This window comes from Grampus griseus (assembly GCF_964374135.1).
Source record: "Grampus griseus genome assembly, chromosome: 2".
Taxonomy (NCBI): Eukaryota; Metazoa; Chordata; class Mammalia; order Artiodactyla; family Delphinidae; genus Grampus; species Grampus griseus.
The window spans coordinates 13,928,348-13,949,070 of NC_139018.1; the positions used below are offsets into that span (position 1 = coordinate 13,928,348).

Consider the following 20,723-nt stretch of genomic DNA (forward strand, 5'->3'; position numbering starts at 1 on the left):
AGGAGCTGATGACAACCTGGAAATGAGCCTCACGCAGAAGAAAAAACGAGAAGGCTCTAAGTCATCTGAGGAGAGCGCGATCCTGCGTGTGAAGGGCACAGACACAAAGCAGGAAGATGCTCGTCGCTCTGACCCAGGCAGCTGGGGCCTGGGGGACGTCCTGAACCTTTCTGGGCCTCAGTTCCCTCACTTGTGAATTAAAGGCACCCAATCAGTTCACCGTTCAGGGGCTCTTCTGAGTGAAATACTTGTGTGCTTTTTTACGATCCGGCGAGCTGTCTTTTGTGGACATTTCTGGGGATGGAGGAGACACCGTGCACTGTGGGGAATGGGTGAGGGGAGGGCAGGTGGTCCTTGAGCGGGAAGGCAGCCAGCACGGCCGGGGGCAGGGGGGATGAAACGTCGTCTAAAGCTGCAGGGTGACGACGGTCAACACGGCCCATGGCGTCGGGGTAGCCGCACCAGCCGACACACCCCAGACTCCCTCCAGCAACCCCGAGACACACTAAGAAAGCTGAGAAAGGGCTGGGTGAGAGGTCACGTTCCTGCTCTGAGAAGTTCCAGCTGAATCCAGAGCACCTCTCCTGACAGAGCACAACTGACACAAGTCAACCTTCAATTCACAAGCGCCGACACCGCCGTGAAAAGTCCTCATCATTAGGAAGATCATTTTACACCTATATATTCTTTTAACGTGGTGAAGTTTAATAGCTTTCATTCCAAAGCATAGAAAAGGGAATTAAGAAAATATATAATTTTTTAAAGTGAGAATGTTAACAATGGTCATTAAAAGGATAACCAACATCTGTGTTTGAAATCTCGACTTTTGCAAAGAGTTTTGTAGGGGGGCAGGTAAAACATTAAGAAAAGTGAACACCCAGTGCAAACAAGAACATCCAATGTTTGGGGTTCAATGCCTTACACGTCAACTTCACAGTACTTTACTGCTCTCAGGAGGGAACCCACATGTTCCCGTGTGTATCTGGTGCTTTGACATAAGGAATGTTCCAAATCCAAGGCCGATCTGGGGGAAAAAAAATTACATAAGTATAATACTGATTTAAATAGGATTACAGAAAATTCACCCACCTGACAGGATAAAACTACTCATGGGCCGGAGTCTACAAATCATGAAGAGCCTTTTCTGAATCAAGCCCCGACCAGAGCCCTTACAGGTAAGAGCTTGTAGTAAAGGTTCATGTTAAGACACGGGTGAGTGAACATGGGAGCAGGCTGAAGCCCGGGGTGAATGCTGGCTTGCCACTTACGTTGACAAGTCACTTCACCTCTCTGAGCCTCAGTTTCCTTATGTGTATCTAAGTTGTGGAGCTGTCAGGAGGATTAAACGAAATAAACCCGTGTAGTGCACAAGACGCAGTGTTGCACACAGAGAGAATGTAACAAATGAGGGCAGCTCATTTTCTTCTTTTAAGAACCTGGAGAAACCAACAGTGACAATGGGTACAGTCAAAGGCCATTTTTCTGCTCTCAGCAGCTGGTCACGGTCGCACAGAACCAAGAGGCCCAGCATCACATCCCTGAAATGGTTTTGTTCTGTAACTTAAGGCTAGTGATTGATAAGGCAGAAAGGTCTCTGTACAATGACCGTAGACCCACGTTGAGAAAAGCAACAAGCCTTGGAATGGTACAACGGAAAGGTGACCTAGGCTCAAATCCTGCCTCCATCCTTCTCTGCAGCCTGAGGAAGGCATGTGGATTTTGGCCTCAGGTTCCCTATCTCTGAAATGGGAAGTAATGACATTAGCAACCTCCCAGGATTATTGTGAAGCATGAATGAGAGAACATCTGTGAAAGTTCCTGGCATGTTGTAGGTGCTCAATATGTGTGAACTTTTCTTCCTTTTAACTGATGTTTCACAAATTGAAAAAATTGGAACAAATCTCTTTTACCACACATGGCTGCCAGAGTCAAACCATTTCAAAAAGAACCATCATAATATGGGTAGGGGGTAGGGACTTCCCTGGTGGCGCAGTGGTTAACAATCCACCTGTCAATGCAGGGGACATGGGTTCAAGCCCTGGTCCGGGAAGATCCCACATGCTGCGGAGCAACAAAGCCCGTGTGCCACAACTACTGAGCCTGCGCTCTAGAGCCCGTGAGCCACAACTACTGAGCCAGTGCACCACAACTACTGAAGCCCGAGCACCTAGAGCCCCTGCTCTGAGAAGCCACCGCAATGAGAGGCCCAAGCACCACTATGAAGAGTAGCCCCTGCTCTCAACAACTAGAGAAAGCCCACGGGCAGCAACGGAGACCCAATGCAGCCAAAAATAAATTATTTAATTAAAAAAATATATGGGTAGGGTATAAATACACTGCAAGGATTAAAAATAACCCCCCATACTATTGTTCTGAGAAATACAGAGAGATGGAAGGGCTGCGTGCTTATAGTAAGCTGGCCACTTGGCAGGTCAGCTGAGATGGACCATCCCACTGCAGCAGCTGCTCGCTGGCACCGCCCGCAGCCCCGGGGGAGGGTTTCTCCTTTTCTTGAACAGAGGCAGACGGTACCTTGGAGGCCGACCCGGCAAACAATGGTATCTGTTGCTCCTTCCACCCAGCCTCGCTGTTTGTTTTGAATAATCACTGGGCAAGTATGCAAATGGAAGCTCCCAGCAGGAAGTGCAGGAAAAGAATGCCAAAGATGGCAACAAGTTATCAGAACGCTGTTCTCTCCCCTTTGGCCTTGAGATGGTTTGAAAGCATGAAACCACACTTTCTGGTAATTAAGTTTCTTAAGAGGTAAGGGACTAGCAGGGCTGGCAACTTGACTCCGCGGCTACTCACTGGCCTTAAGAAAGCACCCACTCTCTTCCATTGGAAACATCATCTTCTGTGGCTGGACTTCCCCTTATTTACCTCTTTCCCTGCAAACTGCTCTGTTGGGCAATGTCTGCTCTGCTTCATCCCCCAGGCAGAAGACCCCCCATTCCTTGCTATATGAGTAGCCATTAGAGAGATTCTTCACCAGTGCAGATCTGTGATACAGACATTTGCCAGTGAGGCTGTAACTTAAAGACCACCACTGCATTTACAGTGGACCCTTGAACAACTTGGGCTTGAACAGTGAGGGTCCACTTATATGCGATTTTTTTCAGTAAATACACACTACACGATCAGTGGTTGGTTGAATCTGGGGATGTGGAACTGCAGATACAGATGGCTCACTATGGGGCTTGAGTATCTGTGGATTCTGGGATCCAAGGTGGGACCATGACCAATCCCTGGCAGATACCAAGGGATGACTATTCCTTTCCCTCAAATTTAGCCAACGATGACCAAGCGAGGACCTGGAAACCACGCTCCTGGCAAATCCCCGAGGCTCTGCTTTATAAATGAGCAAATGTCTGCACCTCCCGGGCAGAGCCTCTCCATGCCAGCTGCAAGGCCTTCCACTACCGTGGGGGAAGGCCACAGAAAGGGCCAAGAGGAAGGCGAAAAGAGGGGGGTTATGATTCTGTTGTGTCTTTTTACCCATTACTACTGGAAATCAGCCATTACCACTCACTGGCCCAGATGAAGGCCTGTTTTAGGCAATCCTCCTAAACTGTCCCGTGAGAGAACAACTTGCCTCGCATGATACAGTCACATGTGTATGTGAAATACTGGGTAGTGCTGGTTAGATGCCTGGACTCCGCGAGCCAAACACGAAGGCCTCTCAAGTTAACGGTCCAGGGGGCAGCAGACAAGCAGGCACGCCCTGCTGCTGGGACGCTGAACCCCACTGTGTCTGTGCAGCAGCTCCCTGACTGGGCTGATGTGGGAATTGCTGGCATGTTTTTCTGGGACCCACCCCTGGAGAGCTCGTTTCAGTAGGTCTGGGCTGGGGCCTGGCAATGTGCACCTTTGTCAAATTCTAACGGTGATTTTCACAGAATCTGTTTGGGGTCTGAGGCTAAAGGGGATGAAAATCGCCTTTTTTTTTTTTTTTTTCTGGAATAGGATGAAAGGATTTAAAACAGGAGAGGGAACGATCAGAGGAGCCTGGCAGCGGCGTGGAAGATGGCATCCAGGGGGAGGAGTGCAGAACCAGGGAAATAAAGAGCAGCACGGTCCGGGTGAGAGTCCGGGTGAGGCCTGTGTTAGGGCCACGGTGGGGGAGGACGAAGGACAACCTGGGGGGCATGGTTCCCTCTGTGTGTCCCTGTGGTCAGGGACTGCATGCTACAGCATGTGATTTACAATGTTAGTGATTTTGCTTTGTAAGTGTTTTCTTTTAAAAACACAGTTCCTGTTGTAAAATGGGTTTGAGTACGTGTAACTTTTCATGGGAGGAGTAATATAAACTCAAGGAGGGCAAGGATTTGTGTGTCTTGTTCACTGATCTATTCCAACCACCTCGCTGGTATCTGTACACAGCAGGTTCTCAATGATACACCTGTGGGGAGAGAGGATAAGCAGCAAGCATGAAGCAGGTACCCCTGCAGCTGAGTCTTTGTTTTTGTTTAATTTGATCAGTTTCTTGGTGTCAGGATGTCTGGTGGTCTCTTGCATCCAACCGTGATTTGTTCACATTAGTATATTTCTCTGCTAAGCTTTTCTTATAGTCTCCCGACTTAAAAAATACTGAAAAAGATCTTATATATGTTGAAGTGGCTTGAAAATCACTTATTCAAATGCAGTGCTTTTTTTTTTTTAATTTATTTATTTTCGGCTGCGTTGGGTCTTCGTTGCTGTGTGCGGGCTTTCTCTAGTTGCGCTGAGTGGGGGCTACTCTTCCTTGCGGTGCACGGGCTTCTCATTTTGGTGGCTTCTCTTGTTGCAGAGCACGGGCTCTAGGCGCCCTGGCTTCAGGAGTTGTGGCTCACAGGCTCTGGAGCGCAGGCTCAGTAGTTGTGGCGCACGGGCTTAGCTGCTCCGCAGCATGTGGGATCTTCCCGGACCAGGGCTCAAACCCGTGTCCTCTGCACTGGCAGGCGGATTCTTAACCACTGCACCAACAGGCAAGTCCCAAATACAGTGTTTTTGAAATGTTCTTAACCACTCAACTTTTCCAAGCACTGGTAAGATGCCTTTTTTTTTTTTTTTTTTAACATTTATTTATTTTTGGCTGTGTTGGGTCTTTGTTGCTGTGCCCGGGCTTTCTCTAGTTGTAGTGAGTGGGGGCTACTCTTTGTCGCGGAGCGTGGCCTTCTCACTGCAGTTGCTTCTCTTGTTGCAGAGCACGGGCTCTAGGCATGCAGGCTTCAGTAGTTATGGCTTGCGGGCTCTAGAGCACAGGCTCAGTAGTTGTGGCGCACGGGCTTAGTTGCTCCGCGGCATGTGGGATCTTCCCGGACCAGGGATTGAACCTGTGTCCCCTTCATTGGCAGGCGGATTCTTAACCACTGCACCACCAGGGAAGCCCAAGATGCCTTTTTTAAGGTGCACATGACTCCCCCGAATGTTGGCTTTACAGGAAATGGTGATATCTGAATCCCTGGCATTATTCTACATGCTAGTAAAGCAGTGTGGAAGGTAAAATAGTACTGATAAAAAAAACTAAAATGTTCCAGTCTCTCTCGCATATGTCTTTCAAAGGAAATGCGTAAAAAATAGAAAACTCACTTAAACAATGGAAAACTTCTGCTTGCTGGTCAAATAAAAGGATTACCATTTTCATTACATGGTCTAAGTCACTACCTAGTTGTAAACGTTTAAGTTCTTGGGAATGCTTTTTCTAGTGGAACTGAGGGAACCTCAGGATATTTTTAAGGCTCCTCTACCTCTTCCATTCTTGCTTTTACAGTCCTCTGGAGATTAGTATTAAAGGGAGGGGGTGAAATTCCAGCCAAGGTTCCTGGCTGCGGGTGGGAGGTACAATGCCTGAGGCCAGACTGCAGGAGGCTAAGCCTAAATAAGGCTGTCACAGTTAGTTCTTCCCACCTCCAACCTGTTTATTCAGGAGCACTCAGGTTGGGGGTTGGGGTGAGGGACATGAAGAGCAGAGAAAGGGAGAGAAGACAGAGGTGCAGCGCAAAGCCAGAAGGGGGGAAGGTCACTCACTGGGTCATGTCCTGGGTTAGGGACTGTCCTGCACAAGCCTCAGGCTCTTCTGAATGTCAGCTCTTCAGGAGGAGGGGGAGGGATGGCCATCAATCCACTGTTATAACTGAACTGGACATTTTAAATAACAGAAACAATGGCTAACAGAAATCAGCTGCTAACTCTGAGCTGGACGCTGGGTTAGACGCTTTCTAGACCATATCTCGGTCACTCTTCAACAGTGAGCTATGCACTCTCATGTTCTCATTTTGCAAACAGAGACACTAAGGCCTAGAGAATACAAGCCACTGCCCAAGGTCACTTCATAAGTTGTCTGGCACATAAACACGGCCTGGATCTAAAGCATCTGTGGGTTGGAGGGTGGGGAGGAGTGGTCACGGATTTCTTGAAATTCTGGTAAAACCTCTTGCTAGTGAAAAGTGAACGTGTGTGAACTTACAACACACTTAGAGGACTCAGAAAACCGCACACGGCTTGGAAGGAAGGGAACAAGAATACCTTCCGAAACAGCATCCACACGACTGATCAGAGAGAGATGAAGTCACCTGGGCGAGGCAGGATGCACTCTGCCAGGTGTGCCAATACAATCTGAGAAATGGGTCCATCAGAAGGGCAGGTTTGGTTCACCACAAAAGCCAAAAGGGCGAGTGAGGGCGGGGGGGGGGGTAGCTAGAACCCAACCAGCATCGCTCAGGGAAGGAAGGGACCCACTGGGGCAAGACTGACTCCGTTAGGGAATCCGAGAGTTTGGAATATTAATGGGGTGGCACCATCAAAACTTACCAAATCAAAAACCAAATCCCCTGTTCACATTCAGCCTTCTCTCAAAAACCACAGATTACAATCTGGCTACCTGTGTAGGCCTCTACCGCCCAGGGGAAAATACGCCAGCCACAGTGATATAAGAATCTGCCATTTTAAATTAATAAGCTTGTCCCGATTACGCATCTCCTCCGGGGTGAGCTTGGTGAAGTGTGAACTCACCCCAAAGACAGATTTTCTGGGGCTGAGCAGAGCAGCCCTGCGGCCGGCGGGGCTGGGTCAGAGCTGGGATGAGGTGGTGTCCGCATCCCAGCCAGCCTTCCTCCCAAAAGCGCTGGCGACCTGGACCAATACCCCACTGGCTTTCTCTTGTGAAAAATACCTGGTCGCTGCCCTTGAAGTCCTCACCTAGCACAGCAGTTCTCAGAGTGTGTGGCCTGGGGACCTACTTTTTAAGGGGGTTGGGGAGGGGGAAATACCTGTAAAGTCAAAATTACTGTCAACATAGCATTAAGCCATTACTTGTCACTTTCACGTGAGTGTACAGACGCTACACAACCTGTGTGATAACACAACAGAGCAGCCGTGAGAATCCGGCTGTTAACCCAGATGATAAAGGGGTCTGCAAAAAAGGTAAACGATGCCATCTTCCAAACTAACTTGTTTTGGGGAATAGTCATTTTATATATCTTTAAATATACAAATGGGTTTATTAGTATCTTTATATAAGTTAATAAATATTTAAAAATTCATTGGTTTTAATTGCTGATATGATACGTATCAATAGCTATAAAAGCCCACGTAAACAAAAGCCCTTTGTGGTCCTGAGTAATAAAATGTAGAGGGGTTCTGAGACCAACCAGTTTGAGAACTGCGGCTCCGGTGGCCACACACAGGGCAGCAAGGGAGACTCTGCAAAAACCTGCGCTTCCAGGGCCACCCACGAGCTGGGCTCCCAGGGAGAGCTCAACCCAATGGCTTTCCCTGGGCTCTGTCTGTTTCTGCTCTGGTACACACACCCAAGGTTTTCTTTCACCAGTGTCTCACCTTTACTTCCATACAGTTCTGGAGGCAGGTCATACGGCACAGGAAAGGAGGCTGTTGGCTCCTGGCTCCCTGAGAAGAATTTCTGTTTCACTCTGAAACTGTCCAGGCCCTGCAGACACAGAGAATCTATAATTGCATCTCATTTTCTGGAAAAAGATAGCAAGAAGCAATTATATTTTTATGATACAACAAAATTCAGAGCTATTTTTGTTATTTCAGTGCTATTTTTGATATTCAGTGGGTCAAATATATTTACAACACTCCCCCAAATATTCTTTCCTAAAAAATAAGAGGTCCAAATGTCAGAAAATAAATTATAGCAAAGTTTGCAAAAGTCTAATAAAAGATAAAAAGACATAAGAGAAAAACAATTTTGGATGTTACAGCCGATTTCTACTAACCTCTGTGTACAGCAGCAAGGAGTGTGTAGAAGACACTGTGTAAAAATACCTCTGAATACTTTCGATATTGCTATCTATAGAAATGGACTGCTCACTCTGGTGAAGAATGAAAGTTGCTTTCATGTATCATGAAAGTGTCCAATATGATGGGATAGGAACATAAAAGTGAGAACTCTTCAAGACCCGTCAAAATGGAAGGTTTATCCCAGGAACTCGAGAATAGCCTACTATTAACTCTGGATCTGAATCAGGGTGCAACTATAGGTGCCACACCCAGGCCGACGTACACACTGCACTGCCTCCTCACACAGGGCCTGCCCGGTAGTGGGGGTGCCTACTACATCGGCTTTGCCCTCCCCAGGCCTCCACGCATCGATCATCTCCTGGCCCCCTTCCCGGATGATCCTGGCATTCTGTTTTTGCCTCATTCCTCTGGCCACCCATTCACGCACAGATCCACCCTTCTCATCCTAAATACCCACATATCAAACAGTGCTAACGTCTACGAACCCACATAAAGAGCTACAACTACAGTTCTTCGGAAGATGAGGTAAGTGTCAGGGCTGTGTGGACCTGGGCTTTGGGCAACCTGAGTTGAGTCTCTGTGCTGGTATTTACGGGCTGTGTGAATAGCTCACATTTGCATTCATTCATCCCACACATTATTTCTTGAGTCCCTCTTTTGTGTCAGGTATGGGTGCTGGGCACTGAGTGCACAGGAGTCCGAACAATTATCACAATCCCTGTTCTCGTGGCATGTACAGTCTAGTAGTGAGACATTAAACAAATGCATTTATAGAAGTAAAATAAATAACTACAATTTTTTATAAGCGCTAGAGAAAAACAGAGGAGTCCTAGAAGACAGAATAGTAGGCCTGTTTTAGATATGCGGGCAAGGGGGTGCTCAGCGGAAGCCTCCCTAAAAAAGTGACATTTTAATTAAACTCTGAAAAGTTAATAGTGTTTGGTCAGTTGAGAGTGGAAATAACGTTCCAGGGACTTCCCTGGTGGTCCAGCGGGTAAGACTCCACACTCCCAATGCAGGGGGCCTGGGTTTGATCCCTGGTCTGGGAACTAGATCCCGCATGCCTCAAGTAAGAGTTTGCATGCTGCAACTAAGAAGTCCACATGCTGCAACGAAGATCCTGCATGCTGCAATGAAGACCTGGTGCAGTCAAATTAAAAAAAAAAAAAGTTCCAGGAGGAGGGAACAGCATCTGCAATGGCCCAGAGGTGGCAAAGAGCTTGCGTGTGCTAGGAACTAAAAAAGATGGTCAGTGGGACACTTGGCCACTTATTCACTAGGCCTCAATTTCCTCATTTGTAAAATTGGAATAATAACTTTCTGGATGTTACCATATTAACATTTCTTACTTCAACACCTAGCACAAGTCTTGGTGCATAGCTGGTCAAGCAATATTGAGCTGCAAAAATGGGATTAAAGTACCTTCCCTGCTTACTTTATAGGCGTCTGCATAGAAGCAAATGCAACAAGATGCACAAAAGTGCTTTGTGCCAGTGAAGACCTACAGGAAGGTAGGGGTGACAGCACCAACCAAGATGGTGGTTAGTAACTCCGTGAAAGGCAACACGTGACAGACGCCGGGCACAAACTCTAGGCAGAAAGGGAAGAAATGGCCTCCTGCCAGTGGCAGGTTAAGAAAAGGGTCTGTAGAAAATATTTTTGCTGGGCCTTGAAAAATTGATGTAATTTCGATAGACAGAGAGCTGGTAGGGAAGAGCATCAGAGGGAGACCGGCATGACCAAAGGCGGAGCTGGAAAAGCAAAGAGCTGGCATTTCAGGGGGACAGCGAGTGAAGCAATGCCCAGGAGGAGAGCCTGGGACACCAGAGAAGAAATGCAGAGACAGGCTGCAGAGGGTTTTGAAGGAAGACTCCACGCTTCCACTGCAGGGAGCATGGCTTCGATCTCTGCTTGGGGAACTAAGATGTTGTATGCTGCATGGAGTGGCCAAAACAAAAAACAAAAAAAAAGAATTCGTGCCTGGGCAGATGGGATCGGATGGGGATGGGCGAGTGGCAGCAGTGGAATGCCAGGACGTGGCTCTATTCGCTGAGTCAGAGAACATGAGAAGTTACAAAGAAACACCACCTGAAACAGTGTTGCCCAGCTGTGAGCCCTGGGAAACGCTGAGAGCCCTGAACCCATGTGCTGGACCCAAGGCAGGCTGTCAGAGGTGGTGCAGGGAGCACGAGGGGGGGTTAATGTGGCAGCTCTTGTCACTTGTATTAGTTCTTCCAGCCAGAGCCATCTTTGGCAACAGAGGGACAATAAAATAGTTTAACCAGAATGGAGAAAAGAGAAAGTAAAGCCTTGAAGACTGAAAGTTCTTGGGGATTTAGTGGCAGCATTTTTGACTCCGACTGTAGGAAAGAGAGCCCGCCATCTGGGGAGCAAATGAACCTGGGGCTGAGCAGGGCCTGAGCTGGCTCTCAGCCCTGGGACAAGGGCAGGGATGCTCAGGGTACCTTCCTCTGGAGGAAGGAGTTCAGGACATCGATCCATGATTCTGAGATGGTCTGTGCATTATTCCCAGAGGTAGGAGGCGTTCTAGACACAAAGTGCTGGGCAGCCTAGTCGGCGCCTGACAAAGTACGTACTCAGTAAACACCAAAATGCACCGAGTTCAAAGAGAGAAAATTTCTATCTCCCTGAAATACAGATGCCTGAGGGTTTGGAATACAGCTGCTGGTCTTTGAAATCATTAGATGATCTTTCCTATATTGAGATTTTTCTGAACCTAAATGCATTAGTCTAATCTAAAAGTTAAATACACTTAAAGGGACAACTCAAAAAGCATAATAAAACTGATAAATTGATGTTAGACATTAAAAGAATCAAGTCTTCAATTAAACATTTATTAAGCACCTACTATGTAGCAACAACAGCCAAGTGCTGGGTACACAGTCAAATGTACCTTGACATTAAGCCCCAAAGCCCTTGCAAGTGTTCCTAATCACAGGGAAAGCTACTGACTCCATGCTCTATGGCAAGTCAGGTTAATTTCGTAATGATGTGTTTATTGATTCATTCATTTAAAAGCAGCAGAAAAAAATGGGAAAAAATCAATACTCGGTTACCAGGGACTTATCAGCTTCCAGATCAATCCCAGAAGTTTCAAATGGCATCTTAATTATGAATGGGAAGTGCTGGCTCTCCGCCCACTGCAGTTTGTAGGCCACACAGCGTGTCCCTTCACACGGCCATTGGTTCCTGAGTGACAGGCCTGTATGACGGCTGCAGGAAAGGGGAGCTGCCAGGTTTCTTCTGGCCGACCACCTCTGCAGCGTTTGAGACTGTGCCGTTCTGGGCACAAAACCTGACCGTTTGCAACGCTGGCCTCAAGTCAGCGTTCAGGAGCACAGAGATCAGGATGGCCCACTGGTGAAGGACAGAAGTGGCAATTCTGGCTGCTGCTAACTCAGAAACGTGGGCCTTTCGGACATGCAGTTCTGCCTAAGGGCCACAAAGGTGGGCTGATCTCAAGAAACTGGATTTTGGATGCTGTCCAGTCAGAAGAACGACTACAAAACTGGGTGCTAAGTAACTCTTTGGCAAATGTGTAACTAAAGGTATGAAAAGACGTTATCTTGATAGTACTGAAGGGAGAAAAGAAAGGAATCACACTGGGCTTCATTTCACAACAAACTGCCTTACTGTCAGTAACTCTTTTAAGATTATGGCCAATACCGAAATTTTTAAGACATTAAATGAATATATAGGGATTGGCATTCGTAGTTAAGGCAATAGACTTCTGTGAGTGAGAGCGAACGTGAGCCTGTGTGTACGTTTTAGTTTGCACAGAACAGCTACAGGTGAGCTATCCCACGCTGCAAGTTGCTCACGACGAGATTCATGAGCACACTTAAGCACCTACTGCACCCGACGCCCCTCGGACTAAATCCACGTTGCCTCTGCAGCCACTGTTTTGCACACGTGTTCTCCTCACAGAAAGGCGAGAGGGTACTCCGGGAACCTCAAGGGAGCAACACCGACAGACTTCACTAAGAGCCTCCCGTGTGCCGGCCCTCCGTGAGAGCAGCTCCCAGCCCAGTCAAGGAGACACATGAGTCATCGATGACAACACAGGGGACATAGGAAAAGCCCCGGTTCTTGAGGGCTGTGGGGCACAAAGGAGGGACCCCTGGAGCAGATGTGAGAGGCTGGTGGGGTTAGGGGCCTCAGGGGGTCGTTCCTGCTATGGATTAAGGCTGCTGAGAAGGGTGGTATGGTGGCTCATTCTACATGTCAACGTGACTGGGCCATGGGATACCCAGGTAACCAGTAAACATCACTCTGGGCATCTCTGAGGGAGTTTCTGCATGGGGTTAATATTTGAATCAGTGGACTGAGTAAAGATGATCCCCACCAACGATGCACCATCCAGCCAGTAGGGGGACTGAGTGGAACAAAAAGGCCGAGGAAGGGCTGCTTGGCTGGGACATCTGTCTTCTCCTAAACTCAGACTGGGACGGAAAGCATGGGGTCCTGGTCCTCAGGCCTTCAGACTCGGGCTGGCCCACACCACCAGCCCTCCTGGTCTCCAGCTCACAGACGGCAGAGCTTGGGACTCCTTGCGCTCCAAAATCGTGTGGGCCGATTCCTCACAGTAAGTCTCTTTCTATGTGGATCTATATATCCTATTGGTTCTGTTTCTCCAGAGAAGGCTAAGGGGCCTGGTCCAGAATGAGAGGCAGTCGCTCTGTGTGGCTGGAACACGAAAGGCCAGGATCGAGAGGGAAGAGGTCAGACCCGAGTAGTCAGGAGTCAGGCCACAAAGGGGAAAGCAGGCCATGCTAAGGGTCATAGGTTTTGAAGCAGGTGGGAGACATGACCAGATTCATGGTCTGGAGACGTTCTGGCAGCAGTGGGCTGAGCAACTTGGAGGTGGCCTAGGAAGTGGGCCGGGAGGCAGGTCTGGCCGCGGTGGCAGCAGGGATGGCCAGAAGTGACAGATTTAAGGGAGCATTAGGAGTGGGGATGACAAGCCTAGGTGATTAAACATGTGGGGGGAGAACGAGGAGTGGGGGATGACTTCCTACACCCTGAGGTGGGACAGTGGGTGAAGGCAAAGAGCGATTCATCCAGAATCAGAATTTTATAACAGTGTGGTGTAGGTGATTAAGATATGATTTTGACGGCATCTGCAAGGCCCTTCCCCTCAAGTACCTCGCATAATATAAATTACACTATAATCCTAAGGGGAGATAAGTTTTACAGATTCAAATTCTCTGAAAACTGGCCTGATGAGACCACTAACCCTGCTTAAAAAACTGATGGCTTGGGCTTCCCTGGTGGCGCAATGGTTGAGAATCTGCCTGCTAATGCAGGAGACACAGGTTCGAGCCCTGGTCTGGGAGGATCCCACATGCCATGGAGCAACTGGGCCCGTGAGCCACAACTACTGAGCCTGCGCGTCTGGAGCCTGTGCTCCGCAACAAGAGAGGCCGCGACGGTGAGAGGCCCGCGCACTGCGATGAAGAGTGGCCCCCGCTTGCCACAACTAGAGAAAGCCCTCGCACAGAAACGAAGACCCAACACAGCAAAAATAAATAAATTAATAAACTCCTACCCCCAACATAAAAAAAAAAACCAAAACTGATGGCTTTCCACTATTCGCGTGGGACAAAGTCCACTCCAGCACGTCCTGCTTGCCACCTTCCTTCAGAACAGGACTCCAACCGCATAGCCCAGGCCACCCCCGGCCCCTTCCAGGCACGTGGAGCTGGTTGCTATTTCTCAAATATAACGTGCACTGTTCCCTCTGGCCGGGAGCCTCATCTCCCCTGATGGTGGGTTGAACCCACATTCATTTTTCAAGACCCAGGTCAAACGTCATCTAAATGAAGCCTTCCCCAAGCCCCGCAGGCAGACTGCTCACTCCCTCTTCTCAGTCCTTATATTCTGGACACCCCATAGCTCTCATCACCTACTGTGATAACTTGGGTCTGCTTCCTTTACTTATCCACAAGCTTCCTGAGAACAAAGAGTCCATCTCTTCCTCCCTGTGTTCCCAGGAGGAGCCAAAGAGGACACAGGAGGTGCTTATGGAGCTGACTGCACAAGAGGTCATCTCAGGCAGCCAGATGTCCGGTGACGAGCCTGGCGTGCACTCTGAGGACGGACAGCCACTCCTTCACAAGCTAAGTCTCATTCTGTGCTCCTATAGCCTCAGCAAGATGACTAATTACCTCCTGTCATAGACCTTTAGGTTGCCGTCAAAGTGAAAACCATAAATGTTAATTCTGTGAGGGCAAACAAAGGTCTACTACTTTCCCAGAAGCTCCACGTAACAGTAAATGAAGCAGATGAGTTAGAGTGGCTTAAGGACAAAGTCTCCTATGTTGCAAGATCCCCTTTAACTGCTTTCTGCAGATAAAACACACATCAACCCACTTACAGGTGAAACCCTCTGGCAGTAAGTTCCTACCTCTTGAGTGGCTTCCTAGCTCACAACAAACCCCCTTTTCTGGAAACAGGCCCCAACTGGGGGACGGGGTTGGGAAGGAGAGAGGCGTGCGGGGCAGACCCAAGCTTGCGCAGTGACTGTAAATGCAGAACCCCTGGTCACAGGGCTGAGAAGCCATGTGGTGGAGTCACAGCAGGGGCAGCAGCCCAGAGAGCCCGCCTGCTGCCTGGGCCCTAGAGCTGGCCGGCCCGTCCCCCCCACGTCTCGGCTGTTCCCCCCTTCCTTTGATTCCATGACACTCCCCCTTCTATGGGCCTATGTCAGCTCAAGTTCGTGTCTATAAAATGCACCTAAAAGAACTTGGACACCCACTTTGAGCCCTCTGGGTTCTGCATGCTCAGGCCAGGTGCCCTCCTCACATGTCTGAGCACCCAAGCTCACACCTGGGACGTCTCTCAAACAAGGCGTCTGCTTCACTTCTATGACCTTCTTGCTCAACTCGACCCTTAGCTCCTTAGGAGGCGAGGTCAAATACCTGTGTACTGTCCACACGTCTCATCTCAGCGCTTTGCTCAAGTCACTTACGATTTGCTAAAGGACACGACGATCCGCCCAGATGGGAAAAAGTCTGATAGCAGGACAGCGGCAGTGTGTGGGTCCTCGTTAATGCTGGAACCGCCTGCTGGAGAAGCCACTGTCTCAGTATGTCAACTACACGGGTCCCCCTGCTGGGGGCCTCGCTCTTGAATCTGCTGGCACAGGACGGGGTGGGGGTGGGGGAGTCCATTTTTTAATATTCTTGCCTGATGGTCTTTATATATAACTAAATCTCTACTTTACCTAGAATGCACTCTAGTGGGACTCGCTCTTATTCCAAAAGTATAGGAATAATGGTCTAGTCTAGAGTCAATTTGGGGATTCTAAATGATTATGCCCATTCTTTCTCTAATGTACAAACAGAAACAATATTAGAGGTAAAAATTAGTAGCTTAGAAGGGTTGAGTGGTCCTGGAAGTGCAGTATACTTTCCTAGCATCATTTTTATGATGAGGGATAAGGTCAGAACAGGTAGAAATGACTAGAATTTTGCAAATGCTGACATGAAAAGCCAAACAAGAGTGACGCGGAATTTACTCCTTTACCTAGGTGATTACTGGGAGCTAATTCTAGCCTGAGTTCGAAGCTACAGCCACTGTAATCACACCACATGACTGTGTATTATTACCCTGGTGCTGAGAATCTCCTACCTCCCTGTGATACAGCTGAGAGATCACAGGAGGATCAGTTAGAGACGGAGGCTTGAGAGCTAGATCCACTCAGCGGTGGAACCTTAGGGAAGTCACCTCCTTGTCTATGGAAACCATCTACCGATGGGGCTGCGGAGGTGGTGATCTTTAGCTGAAAGCAGCATCAGGATCTGCTGTTTGACTCTATGGGAAAGAAACAAAAAGTGCTAGAATCTGCTGTCAGGAGAGGCCTGTGGGACAGTTCAGTAGTGAAACCCTCTGAGACAGAGAAAAGGATGGATAAAGAGTGGTGAGGGGAGGAGAAAGGGAGAGGGGAGCTCTTCCCCAGAGCATGCGTGAGAAAAGGAACAGTGGGGAGGCCTGTCAGGCTGGGCAGGAGGGCAATCTCAGCTCGCCTTGAGACGATACCCACACATCACAGGGCCTGGATATAAGTCTCGGGACAAGCACATAGCACTCCCCTGGCTAAGTCTTCTGGTCCAGTCCAAGTGGTTTGCCATGGGGCTGCATCATGTGTGTGTTTAGCTCAACTAGAGCAAGTGGCAAAAAAAAGAAAAAAAAAAAGCATTACACATCACATGGTGTGGGCAGTTCCAACTGCATCCACCAATGAGTGTGTGCCCAGAGTGGAGTTGGGGGTGAGAGGGGGTACTGGGGACCCTGTGTGCCTCTTAAAGAGGGAACAGCTCTCTGAGCCAAGAGGAATCCTAGTGTTGAGAGAAACATATGGCTTGTAAAACCCAGTCCCTACACAAAAACTAGCTACTCTGCTGGGTGTTCAGCTGCAGAAACTGAGTGCTGTTCCAAAGTCAGGATGCAAGCTGGCTGTTCCGGTGCCCTTCTGGGGGGCTTTCCAGTGAGCCTGGTAACATGTCCTCTGTGACCCCCGGGACTCTGTCTCTAGCAGATGCTGTGAGCTTCCCTGCCTCCCTCCCGGCTTGTGCTCAGGCCATTCCTCCCACGAGGCTGCCCTTCCCGCTCCTCTCCGCCGACCGAGAATCCTCAGCATCCTTCGTTGCCCCCAGGCCGACCAGCTTCTGAAGGCGGTCTCCAGTCACCTAGTACAAGCCACGCACTTGGCTGACTCATCCCTTTGGTGACTTGTCACTTACTACCTTACAGTAAATTTTCACATGCTGGTTCACAATCTTCATTTAAAGGTTGTTATTAACTTTACCCAAAGCAATGCCTTTGATCACTAATCTGGAACACACCTCGAGAGCAGCGATCCCCCCACACCCAGAACAGTGATCGGTGAATAAATTCATCGGCTCGAGCCTGCGGCTAGGAGCACAGGCTCCGGGTCAGTGCACAGGCTTGCGACCTCCTGACCTCGGGCAGGTCATCGAGACTCAAGAAGAGAACACAAACCCCATTCGCTTCACTCATGACCAATCATCTATCAAGTGTGCACTTACAAATGCTGATGGAAGGAAAAGGACGCCGAGCTCATAGGAGCGGATCATCAACTGGGCACCGTTCTTCTCTAACGCTCCCCAGGCGGCCTTGGACAGATTGGCGCTGCGGGGACAAGGACAGGGAGAGGATTGACTCAGTGAGGCGTTTTAGCGCGGGTCAAACTCCCACAGCTGCGAGAGTGACGGTCAACGCCCGAGAGCCGCAATCATGTCCATTCAGCTTCTAGCAGAGTCCTGCATTTTGGGAAATGGAATGTAAATCCTGCTGTGCTATAATTCTCAAGATTTGTCCAACTGATTGGTGAGAATGTAAATTGATACAGCCACTATGGAGAACAGTATGGAGGTTCCTTAAAAAACTAAAAATAGAACTACCATACGACCCAGCAATCCCACTACTGGGCATATACCCCGAGAAAGCCATAATTCAAAAAGAGTCATGTACCACAATGTTCACTGCAGCTCTATTTACAATAGCCAGGACATGGAAGCAACCTAAGTGTCCATCAACAGGTGAATGGATAAAGAAGATGTGGCACATATATACAATGGAATATTACTCAGCCGTAAAAGGGAACGAAACTGAGTTATTTGTAGTGAGGTGGATGGACCTAGAGACTGTCATACAGAGTGAAGTAAGTCAGAAAGAGAAAAACAAATACTGTATGCTAATACATATATATGGAAGCTAAAAAATATATATATATATATATATATGGTTCTGAAGAACTTAAGGGCAGAACAGGAATAAAGATGCAGACATAGGGAATGGACTTGACACGGAGAGGGGGAAGGAAAAGCTGAGATGAAGTGAGATAGTGGCATGGACATATATACACTACCAAATGTAAAACAGATAGCTAGTGGGAAGCAGCTGTATAGCACAGGGAGATTAGCTTGGTACTCTGTGACCACCTAGAGGGGTGGGATAGGGAGGGTGGGAGGGAGACACAAGAGGGAGGGGATATGGGGATATATGTATACTTATAGCTGATTCACGTTGTTATACAGCAGCAACTAACACAATTATACTCCCATAAAGATGTTAAAAAAAAAAGATTTATCCAACTGCTAATTAGAGATAGCTTCACCCTGACCTGCGTTTTCCCCTGAGGGCAGCTATTAAAATAATTATCATTCCTTAGAAAGACCCCCACCCCAAAACCCCTTTCCTTTTCACGACCCTGATGTAGCCCTAGACAGGAGATCTCATTTTGTTGTATATAAAAGTAGCACTTAAGAAAAAAAACTATGTGAAGGAAATGCAAATCAAAACCACAATGAGCTACCACCTCACACCTGTCAATGGCTATCATTAAAAAGACCACAAACAAATGTAGGCGAGGATGTGGAGAAAAGGGAACCCTGGTGCAGAGTTAGTGGGAATGTAAACTGATACAGGCACTATGGAAACAATATGGAGGTTCCTCAAATAACTAGAAATAGAACTACCATGTGATCCAGCAATCCCACTCTGGGGTATATATTCTAAGAAAACAAAAACACTAATTTGAAAAGATACATGCACTCCCATGTTCACAGTAGCATTATTTACAATAGTCAAGATATGGAAGCAACCTAAGTGCCCATCACAGATGAATGGATAAAGAAGATGTGGTATATATTAGCGGTCCCCAACCTTTTTGGCACCAGGGACCAGTTTCGTGGAAGACAATTTTTCCATGGACCAGGGGTGGGGTGTGGGGGGGTTGATTTCAGGATGATTCAAGTGCGTTACATTTATTGTGTGCTTTATTTCTATTATTATTACATTGTAATATCTAACGAAATAATCACGCAACTCACTATAATGCTGACAGGAGGCAGAGCTCAGGCGGTAACGCGAGCAGTGCGGAGCGGCAACTGTAAACACAGATGAAGCTTTGCTCGCTTGCCCGCCACTCACCTCCTGCTGTGCGGCCGGGTTCCTAACAGGCCACAGACTGGTACCAGTCCACGGCCCGGGGGTTGGGGACCCCTCATATAACACACACACACACACACACACACACACACACACACAAGAATATTACTCAGTCATGAAAAATTGCCATCTGTAACAACATGGATGGACATGGAGGGTATTATGCTTATGAAGTCAGACAGAAAAATACTGTATGTTACCACTTATACATGGAAGCTAAAAGATAAACAACTATAAATATAACAAAACAGAAAGAGACTCACAGATACAGAGAACAAACTAGTGGTTACAGTGCGGAGAGGGAAGTGGGGGGCAAGACAGAAGTGGGGGATTAAGAGGTACCACCTACTGTGTACAAAATACACAGGTCACAAGGATATATTGTATAACACAGGGAATAGAGTCAATATTTTATAAAAACTATAAATGGAGTATAATCTATAAAAATACTGAATCACTATATTGTATACCTGAAATTAATATTATAAATAAACTATACTTTAATTTAAAAAAACCTCTGTCAATATAACCTTACAGAGTAGTATCTTAAGCTTCACATTCCCTTTTCTGCCTTTGGTTTTGGCCAGGGAGTGCTAATTTCTACTTTCAAGCAAAAGAAAACAGCTCCAAGGGCACTAGATTGGTACTTGTATCCAGAAAGAAACAGTGCCTTTAGATTCATGTTTTATGTGGACAAAGAGTTGTAGATACGGCTGAAAATCACACGATGCAGTGGGAGGAAGAGGCTTGGACCTGACCGGAGGCACCAAGATGCGAGCAGGATGCCCAGGAGCAGAGATGAAACAGCTCCGAGGCATCTTTAGAAACTCTCTCCTGCAGCAAATCAGGCCGAGAGCTCTCATCCATCCATTAATCAGCGTAAACTCACTGGGACCATTTGTTTCAATTAGGCTCACCCAAATTCTATCTCATTTTTAGAATGGAGAGTAAAACCTCAGCTATTTAGACCCTTAAAGCCTGACTCTGTGGATAACAGAAAGATTCATTAAAGATTCATTCACTGGGGCATCAACCACTCTCCTGAGCCAAGGGCTGGGACTGCTGTCGTGGGGATCGAAGTCAAGGAGAAACAGGCATCAGTGAGGTGAAAAGAACGATCTCTGCTCAGCATTCTATGGGAACAGACAAGGAGTATGCAAATCAGAGCTAAGGAAGCTCTTAAAGCAATTAAGCTACAACTTCAAAAAAAAAAAAAATAAGGGTATTCACAGACCTCCCTACCCTCTTAAATGGACCACACTGAGGACAGGGGACCTTTCTTTGATGCCCAAGAGCCACAATCATGAACATCACTATCAGTGATGTGTCACAAAGACATACAATGCAGAGGAAGTGGGAAGTTGACAATAAAGTGATATTACGACTCTAGAAAAACAGCCTGCTTTGATTTCTCTCGCCTGTTAGTAACATAAAGTGACTGCCTGGGCCGAGACACAGGTTTAATGCAAAACCAATCAGTGAGCGTG

The 20,723-nt window shown here is 47.7% G+C and overlaps 1 protein-coding gene across 2 annotated transcripts in view; it reads right to left on the bottom strand.

Annotated features, from left to right (window-relative positions):
• Positions 1-811: 811 nt before the first annotated feature.
• The window catches only part of TDP1 (tyrosyl-DNA phosphodiesterase 1), a gene marked incomplete at its 5' end in the record, with an annotated part of 70,757 nt that continues 50,845 nt past the window's right edge, over positions 812-20,723 (bottom strand). Inside the window, 3 exons of one of the 2 annotated variants that reach the window (XM_082648003.1) lie at positions 812-1,024; positions 7,816-7,924; positions 17,313-17,415. In XM_082648003.1, coding sequence (XP_082504129.1) covers positions 951-1,024; positions 7,816-7,924; positions 17,313-17,415 — 286 coding nt within the window. In that variant the 3' untranslated portion in view covers positions 812-950. The remainder of the gene's footprint in view (positions 1,025-7,815; positions 7,925-17,312; positions 17,416-20,723) is intronic. The other variant, XM_082648004.1, reaches the window with a different exon arrangement.